Source organism: Poecilia mexicana, unplaced genomic scaffold (genome assembly GCF_051168715.1).
Source record: "Poecilia mexicana isolate PSO_F unplaced genomic scaffold, ASM5116871v1 scaffold_18, whole genome shotgun sequence".
NCBI lineage: Eukaryota > Metazoa > Chordata > Actinopteri > Cyprinodontiformes > Poeciliidae > Poecilia > Poecilia mexicana.
The window spans coordinates 8,293,098-8,318,345 of NW_028263387.1; the positions used below are offsets into that span (position 1 = coordinate 8,293,098).

Below are 25,248 nucleotides of genomic sequence, written 5' to 3' on the forward strand. Positions count from 1 at the left end.
CTCCGTGGAGACACGCACTCAGATGATGTATCGTTGCTCCCCGATGAGCAATATCCAATAATGGTTTCATTAAAGAAACAAAAAAACAAATATGGCTGGAGCTGTAAACATATTCTAGCGTAAGTTAGAACACATCTCCTAATTGTGAAAAGAAATCTTTCTTCAAAATTTTTTATTTATTTATTGCACAATATCCATCCTTCCATTCATTGTTTGTTGTGCTTATCCAAGGTCGGGTTGCAGCTGCCAATCCAGAGACCTGGAAATGCTGGCAATTAAGCTTTTGCTTGGCTTATAAATTTAAATAAAGATCAAATTTACTTTTGTCTTACGCAATGAGAAAAATGCCAGTGAGAGTTGCTGCTAAAGTGAGTGTGGGACCCAACAAACACGGCTCATGGACAGGACCCAGAATGTTTTGCTATCCCACTGAAAGCATACTGAGGTATCTCGGTCATCTATTGTAGTAACATGCTAAAAGTGCACAGCAAAAGTTTTAATGTCAACAGCTGTCGATCCCACGCACTTAAAGTGAAGCCATCATACTGTTTAGCTAGACTGAAGCATGTCTTTAGGATGATGCAGGAAGCTTGTGCCATGTATGCACCACCGGAAGACACTTGAGTTAGAAGGAATCCAAGCGGAGCTGCACACTCTGTTTGACATATTTGAGGTGCAGTACCTAAACCAGCAGGGTGCCTGATTTATCACTGGGCTCTTGACTCTGAAGGTGCCACTAATGGATCATGTCTGTGGTTTACTTTTTTTTTTAGCAAGACAGCAAGACAGCATCTGGCAGCAAACACTTCAGAGAGTGAAAATAAAACAGCGATTTGGCATTGGTAATAACTTTGAGAAATTGTTATAGAAAAATACTTTTTGTGGCATGATGGTACTCCATCTATCCATTGTCTGTACCTGCTGTTGCGTGCAGAGTCATTAGGGGAAGAGACAGGCTACACCCTGGACAGGTTGCAAGTCCATCAGCTGGGCAACACAAACACACACAGGACCAGTAATCATCCATACACACACTCTCACACCTAACGGCAATTTGGAGAGACCAGTCAACCGAACAGTCACGTTTTTGAACTGTGGGGAAGCCGGACAAAACCCGTGCATGTACTGGGAAAAGACACAAACTCCAAGAAAGTGAGAAATGGGGTAAACTTTCCTTATACTGATATCAGAAACAAGATAGATTACTTAATTCAATGAAAGGGGTGTAACACCGGCTATCAGGAGAAGGGTGTCTTTACTTTACCCATGACTAAATACCATTTTTTTATTGATATTTTTTTTTAATGAATTTAAAAAAAAAACGTTTTTTTTTTCTGATGTTTGCCTGTCATTAAATTACTCTGTTTTCCAGATGTTAAAAGATTAAATTAGACAAATGGCTATTTATTGACAAAGGACTAATTATTTAATGGGATGTCCTAATTTTTCACATAGCTGTATCTGAGGAAATTAGAGACTTTTTTTTTCTATGAATCCATTTTAGATAAAAGAGATTAATTCTGATTCATAAGGTCAATTAGAACCAGAGGACAGCGCCCTCTGGCGGATAAGACTGGAACTGAGTGAAACTCAGACACGCACAGACCTGTAAACATAATAACATGACATGTTTGGGTTATGGCGTTCTGTTTACGATTTTTTTTTTCTTTTTTAAACAGAAACTATGACATTCATGAAATGTTTGACCGGAAATAAGAAGCTGATAAAAAGCTAACACTATTGGCAACACAAATGAGTAAAACTGAGATATTTTCTGTTATTTGTATTAAACCAGCTCAGCTTTTTCTTGTTTCTCGGTCTCACACTTTTTCCTGTTGTTTATGTGTTTTGGCAGTGAGTGGCATTACAGTCCCGTGTCTTGAGTCTCGCTTAAACAAAAAGGAAACCGCATGTGTGTGTGTGTGTGTGTGTGTGTGTTGCTGCGCGTGTGCGCGCGCATTCCTCCACAGCTCCAGGGTGATGAAGAGGTTAAGCCTGCCCCTTCGCGCTGCGCTTTCTCTCGGTTTTCAGCCCACCAGCCCAGCTGCCTCCTCCAATCCAACCTCATACGGCAGCTGAGCGGAGCGCCGAGCAGACATGGACACATCCACACTTTAACTTTCGCCGCTCTGCCTTCTCCTGCTCCCCTTGCGCTGAGCTTCCAGTGTAAAGAAAAAGACTTCACTGGTTGGCGGCCGCATGGGAATATAGACATTTCTTATCCTTCTTCTTCATCTTTTTTCAACACTTTCCACTTAATCCCGTCACTTTCCGTGGAAGGGCTATTGTTGTTCCAGGCTTCATGCTCCCCTCATGCGTCGGGAAAGCCATGGCCACTCCAAGCGCACAGCAGCACCACCACCAGCAGAACCAGGACTACTTCAGGTCGGTGAGCAGCGAGTCCACCACCTACATGATGGTCCCCACGGGGAGCCCCGGCGGGACCGCGCGCCGGGAGGCACCGTCCAAGATGTGGTTGGCCATGGTGGTGATCGTGGTGGTGGTCCTGCAGATTGCGTCCACCACTGGGCTCTTTGTCTACCTGAACATGTCCATCTCACAGGTAAGAGCTGCTTCCCACTTGCTTTTAAAACTATGTCTTTGTAGCACCTTCTAGAATGTCAAAGATCAGTCAAAAAAATCTATAACTTAACATTAAGGTAATGATATCATCTCACAACTCAGCTACCAGATACGGTCATTTTGATCGCTATAAACGTGGATTTAGTGGATGTTTATCTTCTGAAGCTATTTCCAGAAATGTTACCTAATGATGCGTTTTTCCATAATAATTTCAACTTTAATTTTTGAGGTTTTCAACTGATTAGTTGAGGGGCAGGAAGGTTCTTCTCCTGCCACTTTTCGGACATGTTTTGAACTTTCTGGGTGCATCGTTCATTCTGGGCTCTTGGTCTACCTGAATGTCGCAGGCAAGAACTGTTTGCCACTTGGTTTTAAAAGTTATATATATATATATATATATATATATATATATATATATATATATATATATATATATATATATATATATATATATATATATATATGGTGGCCTTCTAAAATGTAAAAAGTAAAAAAAAAATCTGACCTTTACATAAGGGTAGGGATATCGTCTTACAACTGTAACAAATATCGCAATTTTCATCGCTTGTAAACATAGATTTAGTGGATGTTTCTCACCTGTTTTCAGAAATGTTACCTATTGTTGTTTTTGTTAAATAATAATTAGTCTAACTTGAACTTCTGAGGTTTTTAATTGGTTATGCGGAGGGAAGTTTCGGCATAGCGCTCCCTCACTTTTTGACATGTTAGCCTTCGGAGGGCCTCGTGCATCCGGGGCTCGTGCTCTTACCTGGACGCGTTCAGGTAGCGGCTGTTTCCCACTCGCTTGTAAGCTAGCTCCCGAGGCAACAAATCTTCATTGGATGAAAAAGGCAGACCTTTTCTTTGTTGGAGAAACACACATAAACTAGCCACAGAAAAAGCTATGAAAAGTTGAGTGGTTGTTTTTACAAACTTGCTAACACAAATGTTGCATTATAAAACATAATGGAAGGTTTTTGGACAGCTTATTTTTGCTTTTTGTTTTTTGACTTGTCGGGCGTTTTCGGGAGGAGGCATGTCTTGCCAGACCGTGGGCTTGTCAAACAACGCAATTCAGAAGCATTCCCGAGTGGAAGAGGTTGCTATGTCCAGCTGGGTTTATTGAGCAGAAATGAGTTCAGCCTTGTGTATAAAAGGAGGGGAGCATATTGGAGCCATTTGGGCAAGCCGAGGCTGCAAGCTCTTAAGTAGGTTACAGATGTTGTGTGCAGAGGTGAAAAATGGGGGTCAGTAATGGAGGTGATTCAGACTCCTGGGCTCTGATAAATGTCATTCTTATCTTCTGAAATAATTCCATAAGTAATTCATCTGCACTTTGTCTGTATCTCTGAGCTGTAAAAATTCTCCTTGAGAATGGGGTTGGTGATATTTCACAGTTCAAAACTAAGCTCAGACAAGTAAAACAGTAGTGGGGTTTTTTTTTACTCCTGCAGATAATGAAAGTGAAAGTCACCAGTTAGAATTGAAATCAGAAGCAACTTGCTGTTCACCGAGTCACACCAGGAGGGGGGGGATGTACTTTTTAAAGCCGGCGCTTGTTTCGCTTCTGTTTTGGTGGACTCTTCCAGACTCATCAAACAGGACAGATAAAACTTATCAATTTGACTCATGATGGTGTCAAAGTCCATCTGTGTCTCCCTTCCCTTTCCATTTTCAATAAACAGCAATCAGATCGAGCCACTGGCGTAAGCAGGAAGAAGCATCTGCCAAGTCGACTGCCAGATAAGACGCTTGCTTTCGGATGCTCCCAAAGGAAGTGCCACATATGAACATACGCAATGCCTTTGAACTTTTTTTTTCCGCATTTGGTCATGTTGCAGCCACAAACCTCAATGTATTTTGTTGTAACTTTAAAACTTGAAAAGTGTAGCTCGCGTTTTATCCAGTGCCCTCGTGTCAGTACCCTATAAAACAACTTTTCACTGAAATTACAGCTGCTGGTGTCTTGAGGAATTTCTCAAACCCGCCTGTGGACATCTAGAGACTGAAAGCCGAACTTAATATTCTCTATAAAATTACTCAAACTCAAACAGGCTGGCTTCAGAGCATCTGTTAACCTTAATTTTAAAGTCTTGGCACATATATTCAATTAGGTTTAGATTGGAATGTGAATATGCTTTGACGCATTCTCACTGATGTGGTCTTGGTGAACTGGTTTGAGTGAAATACATGCCACAACTTTTTATTTGTAAAACACTTTGAAAACCAGCACTTTTTCTTGCAACAAGACAATGACATCCCAATACTCTGAAGTAAAACTCTTAAGGGTAAGGAGGAAGTGAAGTTCTGTCTTGGTTATGCTCATATTCCAACAGGAGACCCAGAGTGTGTTTTTTTTTTCTGCTGCATTGTCCAGTCTGCGTCGCGGTTCGTCTTTAGTTCTACCCCGGGGTCGTTCCGGAGTGTGTCCAGCACCGTTAATGCATCCTTCACACACACTCTCCTGTTGTGCATGTGTGAGAAAGCAAATATCCAGAGAATACGTGACAACAGGATGTTTACCAGAGCTTTTGCATCAACCGGGTCTTTTATGACATTTTTTTAATTGACGTTTTGCTTCCAAGCATCCAGGGTTAATTGTAATCGCTGAAAGTAGGTCTGAATGGATTCCTTATGATCAACAGTTCAAGAACATTTCACACATTTTTCATTTTCCATTATCAAAGGAATGTTATTCGTTGGTTTGCTTGTCCACTTGGATTTGGCTTCTTTTTTCCTGTCCTGTGTCCACCATCCAATCATTTGTCTTTACATCCACCTTTATATTAGACAATCTGCTTATTCATTCATCTTTTGTCTTTCTGTCTGTCGATCCATCTATTTGCAAAGCTATCAGTTTTTCTTCTATTTGTCCTTTCATCTGTTCATCCAGCTATCTGTATCAGTGTTTTTTTCTATCATAACACTGACATATGTGTTCTTTTCTATCAGTTCTTTGCTAGCTGTGGAAATATCTACCATAAACTCATGCTGAACTTTTGTTTTCATAATTTAAAATCTGAAAAACAAGCTACCCTGATGCTCCTCTGACTTCTGCAAGCCTATTCTTGTTCTTTGGCCTTTTGGAAACATGACTATAAGTGCTTTTAAAAGCATACTTTAATATGTCGTGTCAGTATTCGTCGTCAGCGTTCTGCATTCACAACCCGATGCAAAATTTCGTTTTTTTTTTACGTTGTCTTTTATTAACCTGAGAGGAAGCAGCACATGCGTTTATTTTAAGACACACTGAAGTCATATTTCTGGTTTTAAATCGGCCCGGCGGTTTAAATCTGCGAGTGTTAAAAGGAGTACATCTGTTTCACTCCAAACAACTCGATACATTACCGGTCCATTCGGAGACGTCCGAGGTGACAAGAGGTTGAATGGGGAGCCGAATCAGTCATGACACTAGATGGAGAGACTTAATGAAAAACACGGGGCTTGTATGTGTGTGTGTCTGTGTGAGTGTGTGTGTGCAGGGGGGGAATCCCCTGGTTCCCATGTGAAGGCCGGCTATTTTTAATCTGGAAGCAGGCCCTTTTCTTTTGCTTTGCGGCCCGCTCAACAGGCCGTGCCAGCCTGCTTACAGGACAAAAGATATGCGGAACAAAAAACATTGTATGGCGGAGGAATTCTCTGGAGCTTCGGCGTTCACACAAAAACAAACAAACACGTGCGAATGCAGAAGCGGCTGGGCGCGGATTCAATGTTGCTGGATGAAGCAAAAACATCAAACCGGGGATATACATCCAGATCATAAACTCTGCAGCTGCGAGACAGGTCGCCAGAGAGCGTTTGAGCAGCTTTCCCAATACATGACTGTAAATGAAAACAACTGAAAGCTAACTTCTTCTGTTTTTTCTCCCCCCCCAAGCATTTTAAATCACCTCTAGCTTAAGTACCCCCACAATTTTTCCTAACAATGTTACATAAAGGCAAGAAATGGGGAGTCTATGATCCTACACATCTGGTAAGATAACTTTGTGAAGGGCAGGAAATTACATCAAACCAGTAAATCACAACCAGAAATAAACTTGAACCTTCAAGTAATTTAATGCTTTAGCTTATGTGTCTAAAATGTTTTTTTTTTGTTTCATTTCACAAACTTTTCCTCATGTTGGGTAAATTTAAAAGCATTATTCCAGAGCCTGGCGGTCAGTCTTGTAGTGTACATTTATACTTCTCTCAGTAAAACTAAATTACTTGGACTGTAGAAGACTTGTGTTGTTTTTTTTTTTTTTGCTAATCCGGATTTGATTATTCAGAATTGGTTAAAGTTATAGACATGTTGCATGTCGTTGTTTACATCAGGAATCTTTGCGCATACGCACAAAAAGATTGTTCTTTTACTTGCCATCCATTGCTGTGCTGCTGAGGTAAAACATCTCTGTTAGAATGAAACCTGGAGATGTAGGTGTTATTAATTTAGTGCCGTGTGCCACAGCAAAGGGGAAAATAATGCAGAAAAACAGTTTTAGAATAACTCAAAACCACTCAAATTCTTCTTTATTCTCGCTCGGTTAGCTACAGACTTGTTGCCATAGCAACTGGCAGACAACAACGGCGCTAGTGTATCAAGACACCACCAAAAAAAAAGCGTTATTTTTACAACTTGACAGATAAAACCAATCATAGTCATTTTTGGCCAGCAGTTTTTTGCCCTCCAGAATGAAGCTGAGGGGCGGGATCATGCGTGGACTGACGTCCCGTTGCGACCTTACGCCACGCAGGCATTGGTCTGATAATGTGCTATAGGCATGATATTGTCATAAAAAATGGCACATGGTAGCCTCAAGTGCTCAGTGGTGGAGTAGATGTGCAATATACTGAGGCTTTGGTCCAGGGCGCAGCTGTTCTGAGTTCGATTCCAGACTCTTGGTTATTTCCTGCATGTCTTCCCCCTCTCTCTGTCCTACTTCCTGTAGAGCAGAGAGAATAATGAATAAAAGCCACTATTGCCAAAAAATCCCCTAAAAACAACAAATGGGATTGGAGAAATTAAAAAGTCACCATTATTGCTGTAATCTGCCGTCCTGTTAACAACATACAAAAACTTGGGTGTGCTTTCATTGCCAGGAAGCTGCTTATCAGGAAACCTTGTGTTGCGTCCATGTTCAGCTATTAAACTTAATAAATATTCACATTTGATAACTTCCTGGATCTGATTACCCTCTAGATTTGAACTCGGTGCTGCAAATACAAACAATACCACTTGGAGCCTTAGCTTTACTCTCAGTGTGTTTATAGAAGCAGGTTGTAGCTGCGCTAAGGCACACGCGCCAGATGTGCGACTGTCACAAACCGGGGCTTTCTGTTACTGTTGTGCTGACTTGTGTAAAGTCTGAAGCTTTTTCTCTGCTATCGTCTGTTTATGTGTATGTAACTCCTTCCTTTTCACATCGCCGCTCCTCTTTGTTATTGTTTGGGTTCACTGATAGGCGCTGACTCACCCTCATGCAACAACACACTCGTTGAGTGTGCCAGAGTTCCTCGTATGTCTGCGTGTATGTATGTGTGTGTGTGTGTGTGTGTGTGTGAGGTCTGATGCATACTGTTTTCTCTTACTGTGGAGGTTTTTGTCAGGGGGTACGCGGATGTGTGTGGTCCTTTCCGTCCAAAAAATTGGCCAATTTGTCATCTTTCTTCCTTGTTAGCATGATTTAAGTGTGTGCTTGCACAATGATTTCTAGGGATTTTGTCTTTGTTATGAACAAACTGAGAGAAAACTAGGACAAATCTATCAAAATATTGAGAGGTTTTCTTCCTGCAAGGAGCCTACAGTAGCAAAGGGGTCAGGTTTAGAGTTACTTCAGATTGCAGGTGTTAGCATTGTGGAACAACCAGCTCAGAGTCAATAATCCAGTGTGTAAAATCTAGCATTTATCTTGTTCTGTGTTCAGATCCAGATCCGGCATGGAGGACGTCCTGCGTTTTGAATTCGATTTGCGGGTTATTCCTAGACTTCTGGTTTGGACTTTTGCTTCCTGCCTCAAAAGGTCATCTGAGGATCTTTTGGACAAAGCAACAAGCCATAGATTAGCTCATGTCCAGCTTTCTGCCAAATGTGACTTCAGCTCAGCCTCTGATTGCCAGGAAAAGAGACGGAGGAGTCACGCAAAAACAGACTGAGATTCAGCAGTCCCGAGAAACAGTGAAGAGAAATTTTCACGGTATAGCATCCAAGTCACTTTTATAGTCAGAAACTGTCGCTTCTTGAAAGTAAAGACAACAACCATCTATCCTCTCTGCAGATAGAGATCTCAGAGGAAAGAACACGCTGACTGAAGAAGGCATCTGGTTTTGCTATTACAGAAACAGACGTAGAGTTTTCTGTGATCCACTTGGGTAGTAACAAACTGGCTAAGCCTGCAGGTAGAAATGGTTAGTTAAATATATTGTTTTGTCTCAATTTCACAATTAAATGGGGTCCCGACTTCAACGCCCATCCACACCAATGCTGGGCCAACAGGGAGTGGACTACCAGGTGCCTGGTTGACCAACAACCCAAGGTCAACCAGCAGGAGCTCTCCAGACCTGGTTATAAAAGGGTTTGCCATTATACAACTGCATCTTATGCTTTCTTCATAAGAAGACTGGGCATGTTGTGGCATGTTTCACAAAACTGTTTTGTCATAAATTCTTCAAGAAAATCTCCTGTCTGATTTGCTTTTGGATGTCCGTAAATCACAAATCAAGCTAATGCACATGAGCTTTCAAATGACATCCAAAAGAAGAGTAGAGTGGAACTCCAGAGAGTCAATATTGAGTGTTATGCATGAACCGTGTGTTATAAAACCCATTTTAAATGAGCCAGACACACTGGTGGTGCATGACGACCTATCATCTTTGTCCTTTTTTCTATTTATCATCACTACTGAAGGAATCACCCTTAGCTGAAGTCAAGTAATCTGTTTTGTCTTGGCGCCTGTTGTCACAGTATCACTCTGTCGAGCCAGAAAGTTGACTTCACTCTTTAAAAGTCAGAAAATACGAGGCTTTGGCTACCCTCTCAGTAAAACACTGGTTTTGACTCCCGCTCCAAGTCATCTCAGTCCATTTGGAAAGCACACAGAGATGGCGATAAGGCATCTAAGCACCGAATGTAAGTGTTTTGCTAAAGAGACTCCAGAGATATGGTGATGAGCTCCATGATCTGGGGCCAGGACGCCTGCTCTCTTTGGAAGATTACCAAGCAGACCCAACTTGAAGGAGACAGAAGTTTATCTCTCCTGGCCTGGGACTGCCTTGAAATCCCCCAGAATTAGCTGAAGAGTTTCAATGGGCAGAGAGACTTCCTGTTTTCCTCCAAGACATATACTTTCTCCCCACCCCAATCTCAGATAAGCAGAATTCAATTAGAAATCAGATGGATGGTCACTTGTTGTTGTAATTTATTATCTGTAACAAATAAAACCAACTTGATTTGTGCCATGGGTGACAGGAAACAACTTAGAGTATCCACTGTGGGACTGTTGGCAGCATTTTAGTATCAAGTGATGGTCAAACATGAAGAGTCTTTGAATATAACGAGAGCGGCATATTTAGAATCACTACCTTCTTCACCACAAAGGCCAATTTTCAGTTCAGAAAAATATCAGAGGTTTTTGATTATTTGGTACAAACAGTGACAGGAGCTTTGGATCGCTGAGAGTTTTCTTTCCAGACTGTTTTTGATTAGGATCTAATAAGCTGTTTTGGATTTTACTGTCATGAATTCAGCTGGATTGTAATGAAATCAATCTGGTATTACTTCTATTGGAAATTTGTGGAAGGATTGCAAATCTTGTAAAAAAAAAAAAAGATGGTAAAAAGTGGACTTTGTAATGTCTTCCAGAAATAATAGTTTTGTATAAATTTGCTAGAGCTGCATTGCAGGTTTTCACACTAGATTGAGAAATATAATTTAACCCTCCTGCAGTCTTAAATTATGAGATTTTTACCCTGTGTGTAGTCTGACATGGTCACACGGAACCTGCATGCGCTTTCACAAGGTTTTGTTTTTGTGGTTTTGGGAACTGATGGTCTGACAGGACCAGTCCGCCACTTCCCCGCTGTCCGATTGTGACATCTGCCGCGCTCCTCTTGAGCGTTACGCTAAAAATGCAGGAGGGTTAATTAATAGTTTTCCACCCAAAAATACAAGAATTAATGTTCACAAGTTGAGTTACTGTTAAGTACATGTAAGGGAAAAAGTGTGTGTGCCTGCGTGTGTGCATGTGTGCGTGTGTGTGTGTGTGTGTGCCTGTGCGTGTGTGCATGTGTGTGTGTGGTTTGGGCACAGTAAAATCTTTCCCTCTCATATTAGTTATTAGACAATATTTTGGAGCAAAATAAAATCTGTCACTCCAAATATTTTGATTTAATTCAGAGCCACTAATAACTAATCCCCCATACACCACAAACTGTAGCCAAAATACACAACGTTCTCTCTCTCTCTCTCTGCCTGTCTTTCCACCTCCTGTCCCTCCCGTAGTCTCTGTGTGTTATGATTAAAGGTCCACATCAAAGAATCGAATTACAGTCAGTTTTAGGGCTCAAGGGTGGGACGGATTTTTCAGGAGTGATGCAAATACTTTTTAAAAGGTTTTTGTTTTAGGCAGATAGTAAGAGGAACTAATGATCTGGATTCAAAAGAGATCCCTGGACACTGATCAAAAATTATGGAAAGTGTTTTATGAGGGCGAAATCCCTCGAACAGGAATACGAGGAAACAAGAGGATTATGTATAAATAACTGTTGAAGGAAGGTGAAAGGTAGATCCATTTGGCTTCATTTTGTGTCTTGTCTCTGCTTCTTAAGTTCAAATAACAAAGCCAAAACCGATGTCAGCTGGCTAAAGTACATCAACAATTCAGCTTTTTGGCTTACTGAAACTCCAGAGTCATGCGATACAAGTTACTGAAACCTCAAAAAGACAAGTTCTCCCTCAACGTTTTGGTCTGCACTGCACCAGAATCAGCCCAGTGTCCAGGCAAAGACCTGCGTGCGTGCTCCCTGTTTGTGTAGCCAGGTCATTTGGACGAGGATAAAACGGAAATCAGGGATCAGAAGGAAAGAGAAGAGAGGGAGTTTGGAGTAGAAACAGGACCAGGGAGTTGAAACAGTCAAAGCAGTGACAGAAGAGGACGATGGTTGGGTTACCTAAAGTCCTTATTTAAACCCACCGCGTGACACCCTTCAAACAACGGCCATCCATGAACAGATCTATCATGCAAAGTGCTGTAATACCAATAAAGATTTGTTTTTTTCCATTGTTTATGTATTTTTTTTGACTTGTCACTCAAGTCAATGTACATAAAACTGTTTTACTTTATTAATTCTCCTTTTGCGTTAGCACAAAATAATATTAAATGTAAAATGTGTTGGAATCAGTACTTTTAGGATTATTAAGTCCATATTTAAATTGGGGTTCTTCTAAAGTCAAGATTATATTATTTTACTCAGACTCTGCAAAGCTTTTGAACTTTTTGCTAAAAATATTACTTTATGGTCTTTTTATTGTTTTGTCAAATATCTTTTTGTCTTACTAGTCAACAATTGGGGAAATAGAAATTCTTATTTCACAAGTTTATTATGAGTAATAGTAAAAATTATGAAGATAAAGTAATTTAGTCTTAGATTTATTAATTACAAAAATGCATAACACCATAGCTAAAACACGACCTCTTTAACTGGACCATCAGTGTTTTTGTTGATGTATTATTCCAGTGAGAAAGTTTAACTGTTTTCATTGTAAAAAAAAAAAGTGAAATGCTGCATCAACCATGCGAGACTAAACAAACTCAGGTTTTTAAAATCTTCACAGTGTTTATATCACTTGGCTTCTTTTTTTATTAGGTATTTTTCATCGTCTTTGCTGTTGGTTGTTCCCATCCAGTCGGTCTCTCTCTCTCTCTCTCTGCTGATAAAAGAGAAGCGCACAACAAAATCTTTAAATATGGACTTTCACTGCAGCTCCCTGTGGCTTTAAAAGCCCCACTGAGAAAAAAACGTGAAAGTCGTATCAACAAATGAGGTAAAAAACCCCAATAACAATAAAATGGAGTGTGTTTCTGTCAAACGGCAGAAAAATTCCCATAAACCCCAGAACACCGGGGCTTTGAGAAAGGACCAAGGCCGAATAGGAAGAACAATGCAGAGGTATTAAAAGTGTCATAATTTACCGAATGACGCTTTATGACAACAGTCATAAATATTCATGAAGGCTTATTCATGTTCATGACAGGTGTTATGTCATGTTTATGACAGTGTCATGTCAGTCTTATTCAACCCCCTTCAAATAAAGTGTTACCTGAGCTGCTGTGCGTCGCACCATGTAATTGAGGACAGAAAGCCAACACACACAGACACATGTAAGGGTTTTGGTTAGGCTAGCTTAATAACGCAGCACATTTGTGTTCTCATGTTGGAATGCTAATTAGGACGTGGCCACAGCTGTGTTTGTGTGTCACTCAGCTAATACTGTGTCCTACCACTGTGTTTGCTCAGCTAACGGGGCAATAAAGTGCTAATAAATACTAGTCAGTGTTTGCAAAAGCAGTGAGCTCACGTATGCGACACCGTCTAGCATGTAGCTATTTGTGCTGCTCATATCTATGCTTATTGTGCCAATATTTAAGGATTTTAAAACCTAAAAGTTTAGAATAAAGTGGTTTAATAATGAGCTGGTATTAGTTGACAATTAGTCGAACTAGCTTGATGAGAGGTTACTCTGGATTTCAATCTAAATCAAGGAACAAGGTATACACTGATGACCTTTGACCCTATGTTTTCGTAAAAATTTTATTAACTTTGGCTCTGTCATGTTTTTTATCCTTCAAAAAGTTCTGAATCAGCAGTTCAAACTTAAAAGAAGATCTGAATCCATTTAGTTTAATAACTTTTGTAGTACAGGACAAACTCAAAGAAAAATAGTCATTGAAAGAATGTATTTTGAAAACATCTTAAATCTCACGGTTTACAATAAAGTAACTTGAACTGCCAGTGACGTACCTTGACATAGAAATTAAATATGACGCTATAAGCTTTGTCATCCTTTTAAAAGTCTCTTGACCTAAATACTGTCAGCAACTAGTGAACTGATTTCTAAGAAGTAGGTCAAGAGAGATGACTAGAGAAACTGACAGGACCTGAGTGTTTGGTGGAAGAATAGGAGCAAATCCTGCTAAGAAACGTGATTAGATTAGCAACAATACTCGCTACGGTGGGTGTGTCAAAGTACAAACATTGCTCATCTTTGTTGTCAGGCCTTGTAGATCGTATGGTAGTAATAAGTGGACAAGTCCAAGAATATCAAAAACAAATGTCTAAAATAAAAAAAAGGGTAATCTTTACCTTATTTTTGGAAAGCAGTGTACTTTGACAGTATCATGACATTTATCTATTGGTTTCAAAATCCTTGCCATTTTCAGAGTTCAAGAAACAGATGGTGGTTATTATTTAGTGTGAAAAATGGAAAACCGTCTGCATGGACCTCCTACAATGAAATGCAGCTCCGCTCAATCCATTTTCACCGACCTCCTCTCTTGTACTGGTCCACATGGCCCTCATCTTGTGGTAACCAAATTATTCCCATTCTTACTGTAAACTTATACAGAAGCTGCTTTTCTGTGCTGGAAAGTCTTCTACAACCGAGCCACAACTAAAGGTGCAGTCTTACAGAGAATTGGCAAAGCAATTTTTGAAAGTGTGCTGCTGTTTTGCTTTAAACATGTTTATTCTGTTTAAAATTTGTCACTCCCAATAACATCTGTCACAAAGGCCAAAGTTACATTAATATTGGGATTCACTTACTGTAGTTTTCCACTGTGTCAAGCTGGAGTGTGTTACTGTTTACTAGATGTGAACATTTCCTTTTATTTTATTTAGTTTTATGATCTGTTAGTGTAATTTAATGGTTTATAAGTGGCCTCAAGTTGTACTATTAAGTGAATAAATCAGAAAGTAGGTCTACCTATCAATTTCAGTTTTTTGTTTCAAGCATCTGCCAAGCTGAGGTGAGTGAACCACCATCAGTGCTGATAGCATTTTGGTCAGATTTGGCCATTTCATACTTTTGTCATTGTTGAAATATTGATGAATGTATCCAAAGAATTGAATATTCTGGTGATGAAACATGTTAGCTTCAAAAACATCCCGTGCCAGCTACGCTAAAGCTAACATAGACAAAATGCTAGCTCTGGATATACGCTGTAAACAAAGATTTACTCTACTTCAGCCATACAACAGTGTAGTTGTATTGGAAATATTTATAAATGTATGCACATTTCTATTTCCCACCTATTGAATGTATACTTATAAACAACAGTGGAAACTTAGCATAAGGCTAGCTAATGACAAGCAACAGCTCATAAAAACTAGACTAGATTTTATGTCATTACAGGGTGTTACTGGGTTAGCATGATCCCAGCCTGAAAATGGAGATTTGTCCTGGTACAAGAAAAACATCTTGTTAGAGTCAGCCAGAACATGTCCACAGGCATTTTCTCTTTCTAATTCTACGTTTTTTTACTCTGAACTCAGTAATAAGAGCTGCCTGTCCACCTGTCAGATCGCATAAATGTAACAATTAAATGACCATTGAATGCTTTTCACTCTAATCTCTCCCAAATCTCTTTTCCAGCACTTGTCCATGATGGTTTACTCACTAAACCTCACTGTTGGCCTCATCCCTTCTTACCAATAAAAAACATTTTGGTTTTGACTTTTTTTTTTTTAAATCTGTTTATAACCCCTTTTAGCTTTTAGTGGTAAAAAAAAAAAAAAAAAGAGACAAAATCTCTGGTCATTGTTGTTCCATTCTCTCAGAGTCTCTGGACTGAAGCAAATTTTCGGCCGTACGTCTCTTGAAATAACTTCACATTTTTAGGAGCTTCTAAGGTGTTTGGACATGCAGGAACATAAGTCATCCGTAAATCAACCTTTGAGCACACGTTTGGCTCCGTGTGCAGCTGCCGAATGGAAAACCGTAATAACAGCTTCGGGGCGAAAAGGGTAGTAAGTCAAAACTTCCCTTCAAGTCTTGAATTTAAAGTCATGTTGTCATTTTTTTGTTAACTGTCTTTGCCTGTAAAATTCAGCCGGCGAGCGGGTACAAACTCCACATGGCAGCGTTGTAGCACCGACACGGTGGTGTGTCACAAAAAGAACTGATTGCGTTTTCCACGAATTGCCATTTTCGATGTTTAATTTTTGGGTTAATTTGCATTTAGTTTTTCATATCCAAATAAATGGAGTGATTCCTTCCAGACGTTTGGCAGAGAGGCAGACGAGACACATACTGTACTGGTTATGAGAAAAGCACAGAAGTCTTGTTTCCAGAAATGGATGCGTAGGCCTCAGCCTTTTGTAACATAGATAAAAATCTAGAATTATTATGAAAGCATGCTTCCAATATCAGACCGGGGCTTTAGAAATATTACAAGCAGGGAGCGAAAACAAGAAACCTCCAGACGTTTAACCGTTGCTTACATGTTTCGGCTTCTACTTTGAGAGTTACATTGATGTTCCTCTAGGGGAGCTCATGATGAAACGGATCATTTCATATCATTCATTTATGAAATGTGCTGTGAAACTTCCAAGATAAAGGCTAAAAAAAATCTAAAATAGAGCTATAATTCTGTGAGTAAAGTAAAGAGTATTGAAAAATCGCCTCCTTAAAGAGAGATTTTTAAAGTAGAGTTTCATAAAATGATCAGTTTATATCTTCCCTGTAATAGATAACTCTTTTTATTTGTTGTGTCATAATTGGTTGGCCAAGAAGGCTGAAGATGGATCGGTTTAGTAGCCGTTACGCTAGTTTAGTTCAAGATCAGAATGAACGTCTACTGTCTAAAAGCAGCACAAGTTTTAAAAATGTTACTCAGGTTTATGTGAACATTACACTAAAAAAAGACAACAGGTGATTCAACTTTAAAAATTACACTAATTTGTTGTAGGTAATCAAATTCAGTTTATTCGAGTAAATATATTAAGTTTACTAAGTTGTCAGGTTAAACAAATGTACATAAAGAAAGTTTGACAGACTTAATTCGACTACGTCTGACAAATTTACAATATTTTCTGAAGTTGAACTTGTGGTCTCTTTTTTTCTGCGTAGAGTTGGAAGCAACACCAAATGTCAGTTTCATTAGTAAAAGACTTTCTGGTTGGAATAATTGGTTAGGATTATCTATTTTTGTCCATTTGTCTTTTTTTTGCACACAAAGTTGCTTCCAAAAGTTTGAAAAAATCTCTGGTATCTCTGTAAATAACATTCCAATGCAATATGCATAACAGATAAAAGTTGTTTTTGAGACGGGAGTCACTTAAAAATCATAAAAAATAAAATCAGATTCGGTCTCATGGAGCGGCCGTTAGCTTTAGCCTTTTGTTGAATCTGGTTTTAAGCGAAGACAGAGAGGAAACTACGTACGCCACGCAAGACATTTACTCTTAATAAACTTGCTTTTCTGTTTTTGGTCTTTCACAAGACAGAAACATCCAGGAAATTTTTCCAACTCGGCTCTCGACACTAATCATCTCATTTAGAGAAAGATCTATGAACTGGAATAGCTTCCCTTTCAAGCCTGGATTCTCGGAACAATCAAGGAAAACGTAATAATGACAATAAATCCCTCTTGAGTCTCTAACAGGTTCCCTTGGCCTCTAAAAGTTGGCAAATGTGCAAGTTGGCAGCGTCAGTAGTGCTCAACACCTCATGAAATATTTTAGATGTTTCTGAGCAATTTCTGCGGGATAACAATAACCGGTCGAGTCGCATGGCAAAGTTACAGCACGTCAACAAAGAACAGCTGTGGAGAGGAGGCCTTGACGGGTGTCACACTGGTGTGGCTTTGAATCTAAATTAAAAAAATAGATCTAGTTTCTATCAAACCCTTCTGGAATAACACAAGCCATGACCGAAATGAAACACATTTAGCTTTCATTTGAGGATAAATCTTCTTTTCTTCTCTGCTCTGATCTGTCGAGAAGAGTCATTGGGAGAATAAGCCATCACTGAGAAATATTGCACACTAATCACGAGCAGTGTGACTTTATTTGCAGATATTGTTTTGAATCAGGATAAAGTGTTGGGATTTGAAAGTGGTAGACTCTGATGAAGTTGTGGTTTCTTTCATCAGAGAACCAAGGCAAAACTCCAGGTGTGTTTGGATGAGGGAATAACATCATAACATGATGTAAAGCAAAAAAAAAAAAAATCTATTTAATATAATACTGCCCATTTAAAAGAAAGCACACTCTTTATTTTCACTATAGAAAGAATTTAAAAAGCAAAAATATGCATCAACTCAATCCCTCAACAAAGTTTAAAGTTTTAAGAGACAAGACAATCATTGATAGGAGAGCAACTCAGGTGGCATTTTGGATAAATGTGATTAGAATAGCAGAGCTTGAAAATATACGCACGCCCAAACCGCTAACCAGAAGGTCACACAAGACGCCTTGTGCTCTCTGAAGACACTAATTCAGGAAAAAGTCCTCCTCCATCAATGATTTCCTACGGCACATTAACCTCCCGTGGATGTAGGCGCTACAACTGGAATACCAGGATGTGACACCAAAGGTCAGCACAGTCTGAGCCAAGACTTTGTTGAAAATGACCAGGACATTGGTGGGGAGTCATGTACATTTGACCTGCTTTAGGAAACACAGCCTCTGCTAGGCCTGCTATGCTATGCTAGCGATTCTCTTAGTGACTCTGAACCAAAAACACTAACAGGACAAAGGAGACTTTCTCTTTTACAAGTCTATTTTTGCTTTGCACTGTGAAACGTTCTCCATACCACCAAGTTTATTTTTCGCAATACTCTACCCTCACCTCGTTTCAGGCGTAAACTCATGTCTGAAAGCTTTTCAAGGGGAAAGTTGTTCAGGTATGCTATCGGGTTGAATCTCCACATCTGTAATCCAAGCACATGTAAACACAACACAGATCTTCTGCAGAGGTTTCATTAGGATTGTGAAAGGTAGAATCCCCAGAGTCCACTGAGTGTTTGTTGTGGCTGACGCTGACATCTCTCTCTCTCTCTCTCAGGCTGACAGGCAGGCAGACGTTTCTCATACAAACAAACTCTGTTTGTCGTTCCAGTTTTGCCCGAGTACCTTCTCTTTTCTTTTAAACAATAGCTGCAACACGACTCTAAAAGTAAGGGACTTAAAGTTTCAGTCTCCCCGAAGTGCCTGCGATTTTTGTTTTGAAACAAACTCTAGTCAGCTGCAATACATGTCAGCATAGAAACACAGAGGTCTGCCTTGAGTCATGCTTTGTCATCACCTCCATACATAACCACATTTACTGTAAATGACAAACGTGCCCACCCACAGGCCTCTTTATCAGCCCGCGGGACACACATTGTCTCAGTTTGTGGCGTTTCACCACATCCACTGAGTGTCCATGAGTCAGCATCTGCTTTCAACTGGGCTTTAATAGTTTTTTTCCCCTCCTCTTTTTTTCCATCCACTTCCCTTAATCGAACAGGATTCATAATGAAAAAATATTTTCTTGAGTTTGTCTTGATCTGCTGAAGCAAAAAAAATTTCTGGTTAATCTGAATTTGGTTAAATACACACCCTGAAGATAAACTTTCTCCAGCTGTGTCTGTTCAGATCGGATGCCACGTCAGAGCCGCTGCACGCATTTTCAATTGCGAGTCGTCTGGTGAGAGAGGGAGCTTTAATAATTGCTGTGATTTTTGCTGCTACATGGAGCAGTGAGCTTAACAGAGGGGGGCAGCCGGCGTTTGGGATATCACAATGTTAAGGGTCTCTGTGCATTAATTGAAGGCCTTGGGGAAAATCCAAAGAGCAGGGGAAGAGCGTGTGACCCTTACCAGTACGTTCTTGTATTCACACAGTTTTTGGCTCAGCTTTGAACCCCAGAACTCTGGGAAAACCTGTGTGATCAGGTCCAGATAAAGAACCACAAAGCAAGCGGACTGTAGATAGAATGTGAAGATCCCCTCTTGTTCTGTTGGACCCAACATTTGGGTGTCGTCTCATCGCTCATGTATCATATTATCCACACAAAATGCATAACCTTTAGTGAACTGTTTTGGGGATCCAGTTTTAGTGTGTTGCAATAAACCAGATACACTTGAGTTAAGTTTTATACTCTTATCTGATGTTGTGGATTGGATGTTGTTCACATGTCCTATCAGATGGTCTGTTTACAAACTCTTCATAATCTTTAAATAAATGATAAGTTGCATCTTCTGCTCAATCCTGGGACCCCTCCTGGTGAATGTCTACATTGTTCCCACTGGCTCAGGTTATTACAGGAAATACGATTAGCTACCACAGCTACGCAGATGATGCACAGCTCTACAGTACGATGTGAGCGGGAGGCTGAACCCATCCAACAAGCACTGAACAGATACTTAGAACAAATCAGTGTGTGGATGTGTGATACCTTTCTCCAGCCGAACAGAAGCAAAACCAATTATCTTTGGACCTAAAGAAGAACAATGTAGCGTCAATGCACACAGTTGCCTTTGATCAACATACTTGATGTGTGTTTGCTTCATGATTTTAATGATGACTTTGCACAAAATGTTATGTTCACTGCTTCACAATTGGATTGTGATGATTTTGATGCTCATCACAATGACGTAAAGCACTTTGAGGCGCCTTGTTACTGAAATAAACTTGACTTGACTTGAAAGATAAATCCTGACAGCTTACTTTCTCTTTCTCGCCCTGATTTACTGGAAACCACGGTCGCCTTGAGCATTTCTGCCGCTATGTGAGAACACCGGTGACAGAGGCACACTGGAAAGTCCAGATTTCTTCTCACCGATCCTTCGTTTTGTCATTTTCCTCTTCCACCAATGCTTAAGTGATATCAGGAGCCAGAAACACAACTCCCGAAAGAAAAGCTAACCTTCGTTGTAGCCGAGTTAGATAAAACAAAACCTCGCCATAAACTCAAAGGGAGCCACACTGTCTGTATCTTTATCTCCACAAATCTTAACAGCTCCTTTTTTCCCCCAAACAGTGACATTCTTAATTGTTTGAAGCAAGAAGGAAGTTAAAACAGAAATAAAGAAACAGCAGGCAGGTTCCACCCTGCTTTTGTATGTCTTTAAACTCTCTAAACTGGAAGAAATCCAAAGGGGCAAAATTCACAAAGAAAGGTCATCGTTCCCACATGCACGAGCAGGGAGTGGTTTTCTGCTGTCTCGCTGCGGGGTTGTGTACACTCTCACGAATATTAGCTCATGCAAACCCCCGCCTGCACCGTCGACACAAAAAAAAAAACCTGATTGCATGACTTGGCGTTGCGCTTGGCAGGTGAAACAATCGGCTGTTAGCGCTCCACAAGTCTCAGAAGCACATGCTGGTTAGATGACATTCTGCATTCCTAGTGACAAAAGGAAACCTGCAGCAAATTCCCAGAGGAGGAACCCAACTCAGCTAAATTCAAGCCCGCCTTCGTGCTTTGAGTTGATGTTCAGCAGAAGAAGAATTAACACTTTTGAAATGGAAATGCTACGGTCAGAACAATACAGAACATTTTTTTAGCAAAAGCTTCAACTCCTTCAAAACGATCCCGGCCACTAAAAAGAAAAAGTACAGCAGTAAAACACAGTGTGATGTACGGAGGTAGGAATGTCTTCTCGCACTCCGCTCTGCTCTGCCCATAAGGCCATTATGTGACATCCATCTGTGTCTAATTCCACATAACGGTCCTTTGAATTCACATGCTTAATCTTACACAGACATATTATTGCACTGTAATTATGTGGAAAGAAAGAAAAAAACATCCCCATTACTAAATTACTCCAAAAAGTTGCAATCAAAGCAACTTTTTAATGTGTACCCAATCAACAGTGCATGCCCTCATTTAAGTCTGAAAGCAGAAATCGACCTTATGAAGGCGTTTGGTTCAGTAAGGGTGAAATCAAAGCTGAAAGGAAGAATAAAAAAAAAAAACCTGCAATCCCGTTGAAGGCAATTGCAGGATTAAAATGAAATAATTTTCTTGAATGCATCATCAGCACTGTTACACTTCCAAAAACACAAAATCTTACAGAGTATTTCTGATCTAGTTTCTAGTGCAAATGTCTTCACTTGAAATAATAAAAAACTAGTTTAAAGGTAACTTTTCAACAAACGATAGGAGCTTGTTTTAAGCCAATAATTCCTTTATTATTGATGAAAAAGTTGTAGATTATGTCACATGTAACGTTGGAAAAATGGTCCTGTTAATTATTCGCACATCAGCCAAGTTTTTGCACTTCTGCGTCTCATTGAATGTGTCATGATTTTGTCCTTTGACCAGTTTCACTTTCAGTTCATCTTATCGGGGAACAGTTTTGAGAAAGGAAGATCTTCACCTAAACTCAGTCCAGAGATTGGCATTTTGAGGTCGTTGTTTCCGTCGTCCGGGGAATTTCGCAAAGACCAAACACTGAAGACAATCGAAAACAAATACGTGAGTCATGGAGTCGTAGAGGCAGAAGTGCTCACATTTGGGAGCAAGGGATCAGTTTTGGGGCTTTTCGACAAACACCTTCAGGACAGGGCTGGGGCTTTCTTGTGTTTCCAGACTTGAAAATGAATTTAATATGAAATCCAAACCAACAAGTCTGCAACAACAAGCACTGTGCAGCATTTTTGTTTCATTTCCCGATTAACTATCTTGTACTTTCTTACTTAAGGACATCAGAAGCACAGCCAGCACTGATGTGGTTGCGTGACCCCAGAGTTTTCTAGACCCCTTCTTGTTATCAGTGAAGCTCTCTTAAAGCCCACCCCCGTAGAAGCTGATATGTACTATATGTACTGTTGTTTTGGCAAAGTGCAGGAGGAAGAGGGGATCCGTTGTTGCACATTAAACAAAGCCAACACTCGTTTCGATTGCTCCACTGCTGAGAAAGCCGACGGTCATTAAACATGCAACAGGGATAAATCACTTGCCTCCAACAAATAAATCAGTGTCAGATCCTCACTGACTGTCTGCCAAAAGCACACTGAAGCCCTACGGGAATGTCAAAGTGGGAAAAACATAAACTCATGTGGGCAAACCCGTACACACGCAGCGGTGCAGATTAAACCGACTCACGTTTGCCCGTCAACCAAATTGTGTGATTATTTGAGAGTTGCTTGGACAAATAAGTTATGTTTCTTCCTTACAGAAAGAAAATAATAAGCTACATGTTTTAATCAATGATTTGGCCTAATTTAGCTAGTTGTTGCTAATTACAGGTGCAAAGACTACAAATGAATTGTGCTTTTCGTTTTTTTATTGTCCTGCGGTCTTAGCATGATGTTCAGGAGGAACGTGGCAGACGTCATAGTCAGACTGCGGGGAAGCGGGGCGGTATCCCGTCAGACCGTCAGTTCCCAAAACTACACACACACGCACACACGCACGCACGCACACACACACACACACACAAATCTTGCAAAAGCACACGCAGGGTCAGTGTGACCCAATGACCTAATTTCTTAAGACTGTGGGAGGGACAAATGACTACATCACGTCTTTTTCACAGTGATTCATTACTGACAACACAATGCATCCTAATAAAAGCAGATTGAGAAACTTTCCATTGATTTGATTTGTAATTAAAGCCTTTGTTCCTTCATGCGGCGTTCCAGTTACCTCTGAAGTTGGGAATTTGACTATTTTGCCCCACTAACAGCCTGCTGCAAACCTGAAAATTTACGCAGAATGAACTCGCACGTTTCAGCTTTTTGGGCAGATTCAGCTACCGTAGCTCATGTAGTAGACCTAATGTTATTCAACTGAGAAGACGGGACAAACTTAATGGCCTCTTGTAAAAGCACCTAATATAATATTTTATCCTAAGGATCAACTCATCATTTAATCCATTTTTAGTCTGAATTTTGCTGATTTGTCTCTGCCTTGCTGAAAAGCCCTCCACTACTTTGAGGATTCCTTCAATTTCATACAAACTCTACATCAGGTAAAGGAACAACAGAACCTCAGGCCGAAATAGTGAAACTGTCTGTTTAAATCCCTAGACTGGAAACAAACGAGTGTGTCTGAGGCTCAGCAGGACGGGTGGAGTCTGAGAGAGAAACTATTGAGTTCAAGGAAAACCTGCCAGTTTGCAGATTATGTTCTCTGAATTAATTATCACCGTAACTGAATCTGTGGGTTACTTTTGAGTCACTGACTCAGAGTTAAAGTTACCTTTTCTTTCCGGACTGAGAAACCACCAGGGTTTCTATCATCTCAGGGTTCAGGGGGTTTTCACTAAAGCAGCTCCTGAATCAAATACCCACATTTATCTTTATAAAACAACACAAACAAAGTACTGTACCGGATTGGGAAACTCTGTGCTGCCTTTGGTTAAAGATCCTTCAACTTGACAAATCTTCCTGGACTTGATGTAGGTAGCTTGCTTTACATACATTGTTTTTTAAATGTATTGTCACCTTCCTAAATCAATGGCCTCAGTCACTTTTTGCCAGAAGATAATTTAGGGGGAAAAAAAATTATAACTTTTGTCAAAAAATGACTTATGCCGTTATTCTGGGAAGGTGGTGATATTTAACCACCAACTTCACTTTACTTGTTCACTTTATATACAAAACAGCAAACCAAAAAGCGTTCTGCGTCACTGCTACGGCCTTCAGATGAAGCACCTTTCAAGCTGACAATCAGTTTCAGTTGTACCTCACAGATGTCTTAATTTTCTTGCCAAGTACTTTTCTGTTTGAGACACTAAGTTACTCAACACGTTGAAGTGGGTTCCACCGTGTTCCTCTGCGGGGGTTTGGGCGATACTTTCACACATTTGTTCGTTCCCTGCATCCCTGTTTGCTCGGTGTGATTTACGGGACGAGGTCTCGGCTGTTGTTTCGCCCTTTTGCTCCCTGCCTTACTCGTTTCATCGCGGAGAATGGAGAGCATTGTCACCAACAGCAAACCCTTTCCTTCCCCAATCTTGCCGTTTCTCCTCCAAAAGACACACGCTGTGGTTCCAGAACTCTGCCTCGCTGGATTTGAGTTACGTGGCTGCTTCTCCTCTTCCTAATCCTCTCAAATGAGACTCCTTCACTGCCAAGGAACTCCACGCACACAGACATAGAAACACGAAATGAGGGCCAGCTTTTCCAAGTGGCCCTCTGAGATATTCTTTTCAAGGTTCGGTGTCCTGCAAAAGCCAAGCGCGCACGCACACACACACACACACACACACACACACACCCCGATACACTGGTGGACATACACACTGAGAACAGGCCACACACATAATACATACGTACGCTCACGCACGCAGAGGGGGAACAGTGCGGCATTGTTTGCTCCTTCCTGAGAGTCGGCATCAGGATTTCTCTCCGGAGCCCGGTCTGTCAAACCAGAACGGACAGATATGAGGCACCGCATGTTTTCTGGCAAAGAACAGAGAAATGAAGTGCGTTCAGGTAGATCGCTTAAAAATCCGCGTACGAGTGTTTCTTGCAGGGGACGATTATTCCCCAAAGCACAACATCGTGGGGTTTATCTCCAGCACAAGGAGATGCATAAATGATTTCACATGAGGTTCTGACATCGCGACGCATTCTTTCCCCCAGTGTTTTCGTTGTTCTTGGCTTTTAGGGGATGTCTGAAACCAATACTTGTTGGATGTAAATGCTGGACAGAAATATTCTAGTGTATTTTATAAACGGTGCCTCAGGGCAACT

At 40.4% G+C, this 25,248-nt stretch overlaps 1 protein-coding gene across 1 annotated transcript in view; it reads left to right on the plus strand.

The window, feature by feature from the left end:
- The first annotated feature begins 2,004 nt into the window (after positions 1 to 2,004).
- Positions 2,005 to 25,248, plus strand: part of tnfsf10l (TNF superfamily member 10, like) — a 69,073-nt gene continuing 45,829 nt past the window's right edge. Inside the window, exon 1 of the mRNA XM_014981635.2 lies at positions 2,005 to 2,563. Coding sequence (XP_014837121.1) covers positions 2,303 to 2,563 — 261 coding nt within the window. The 5' untranslated portion in view covers positions 2,005 to 2,302. The remainder of the gene's footprint in view (positions 2,564 to 25,248) is intronic.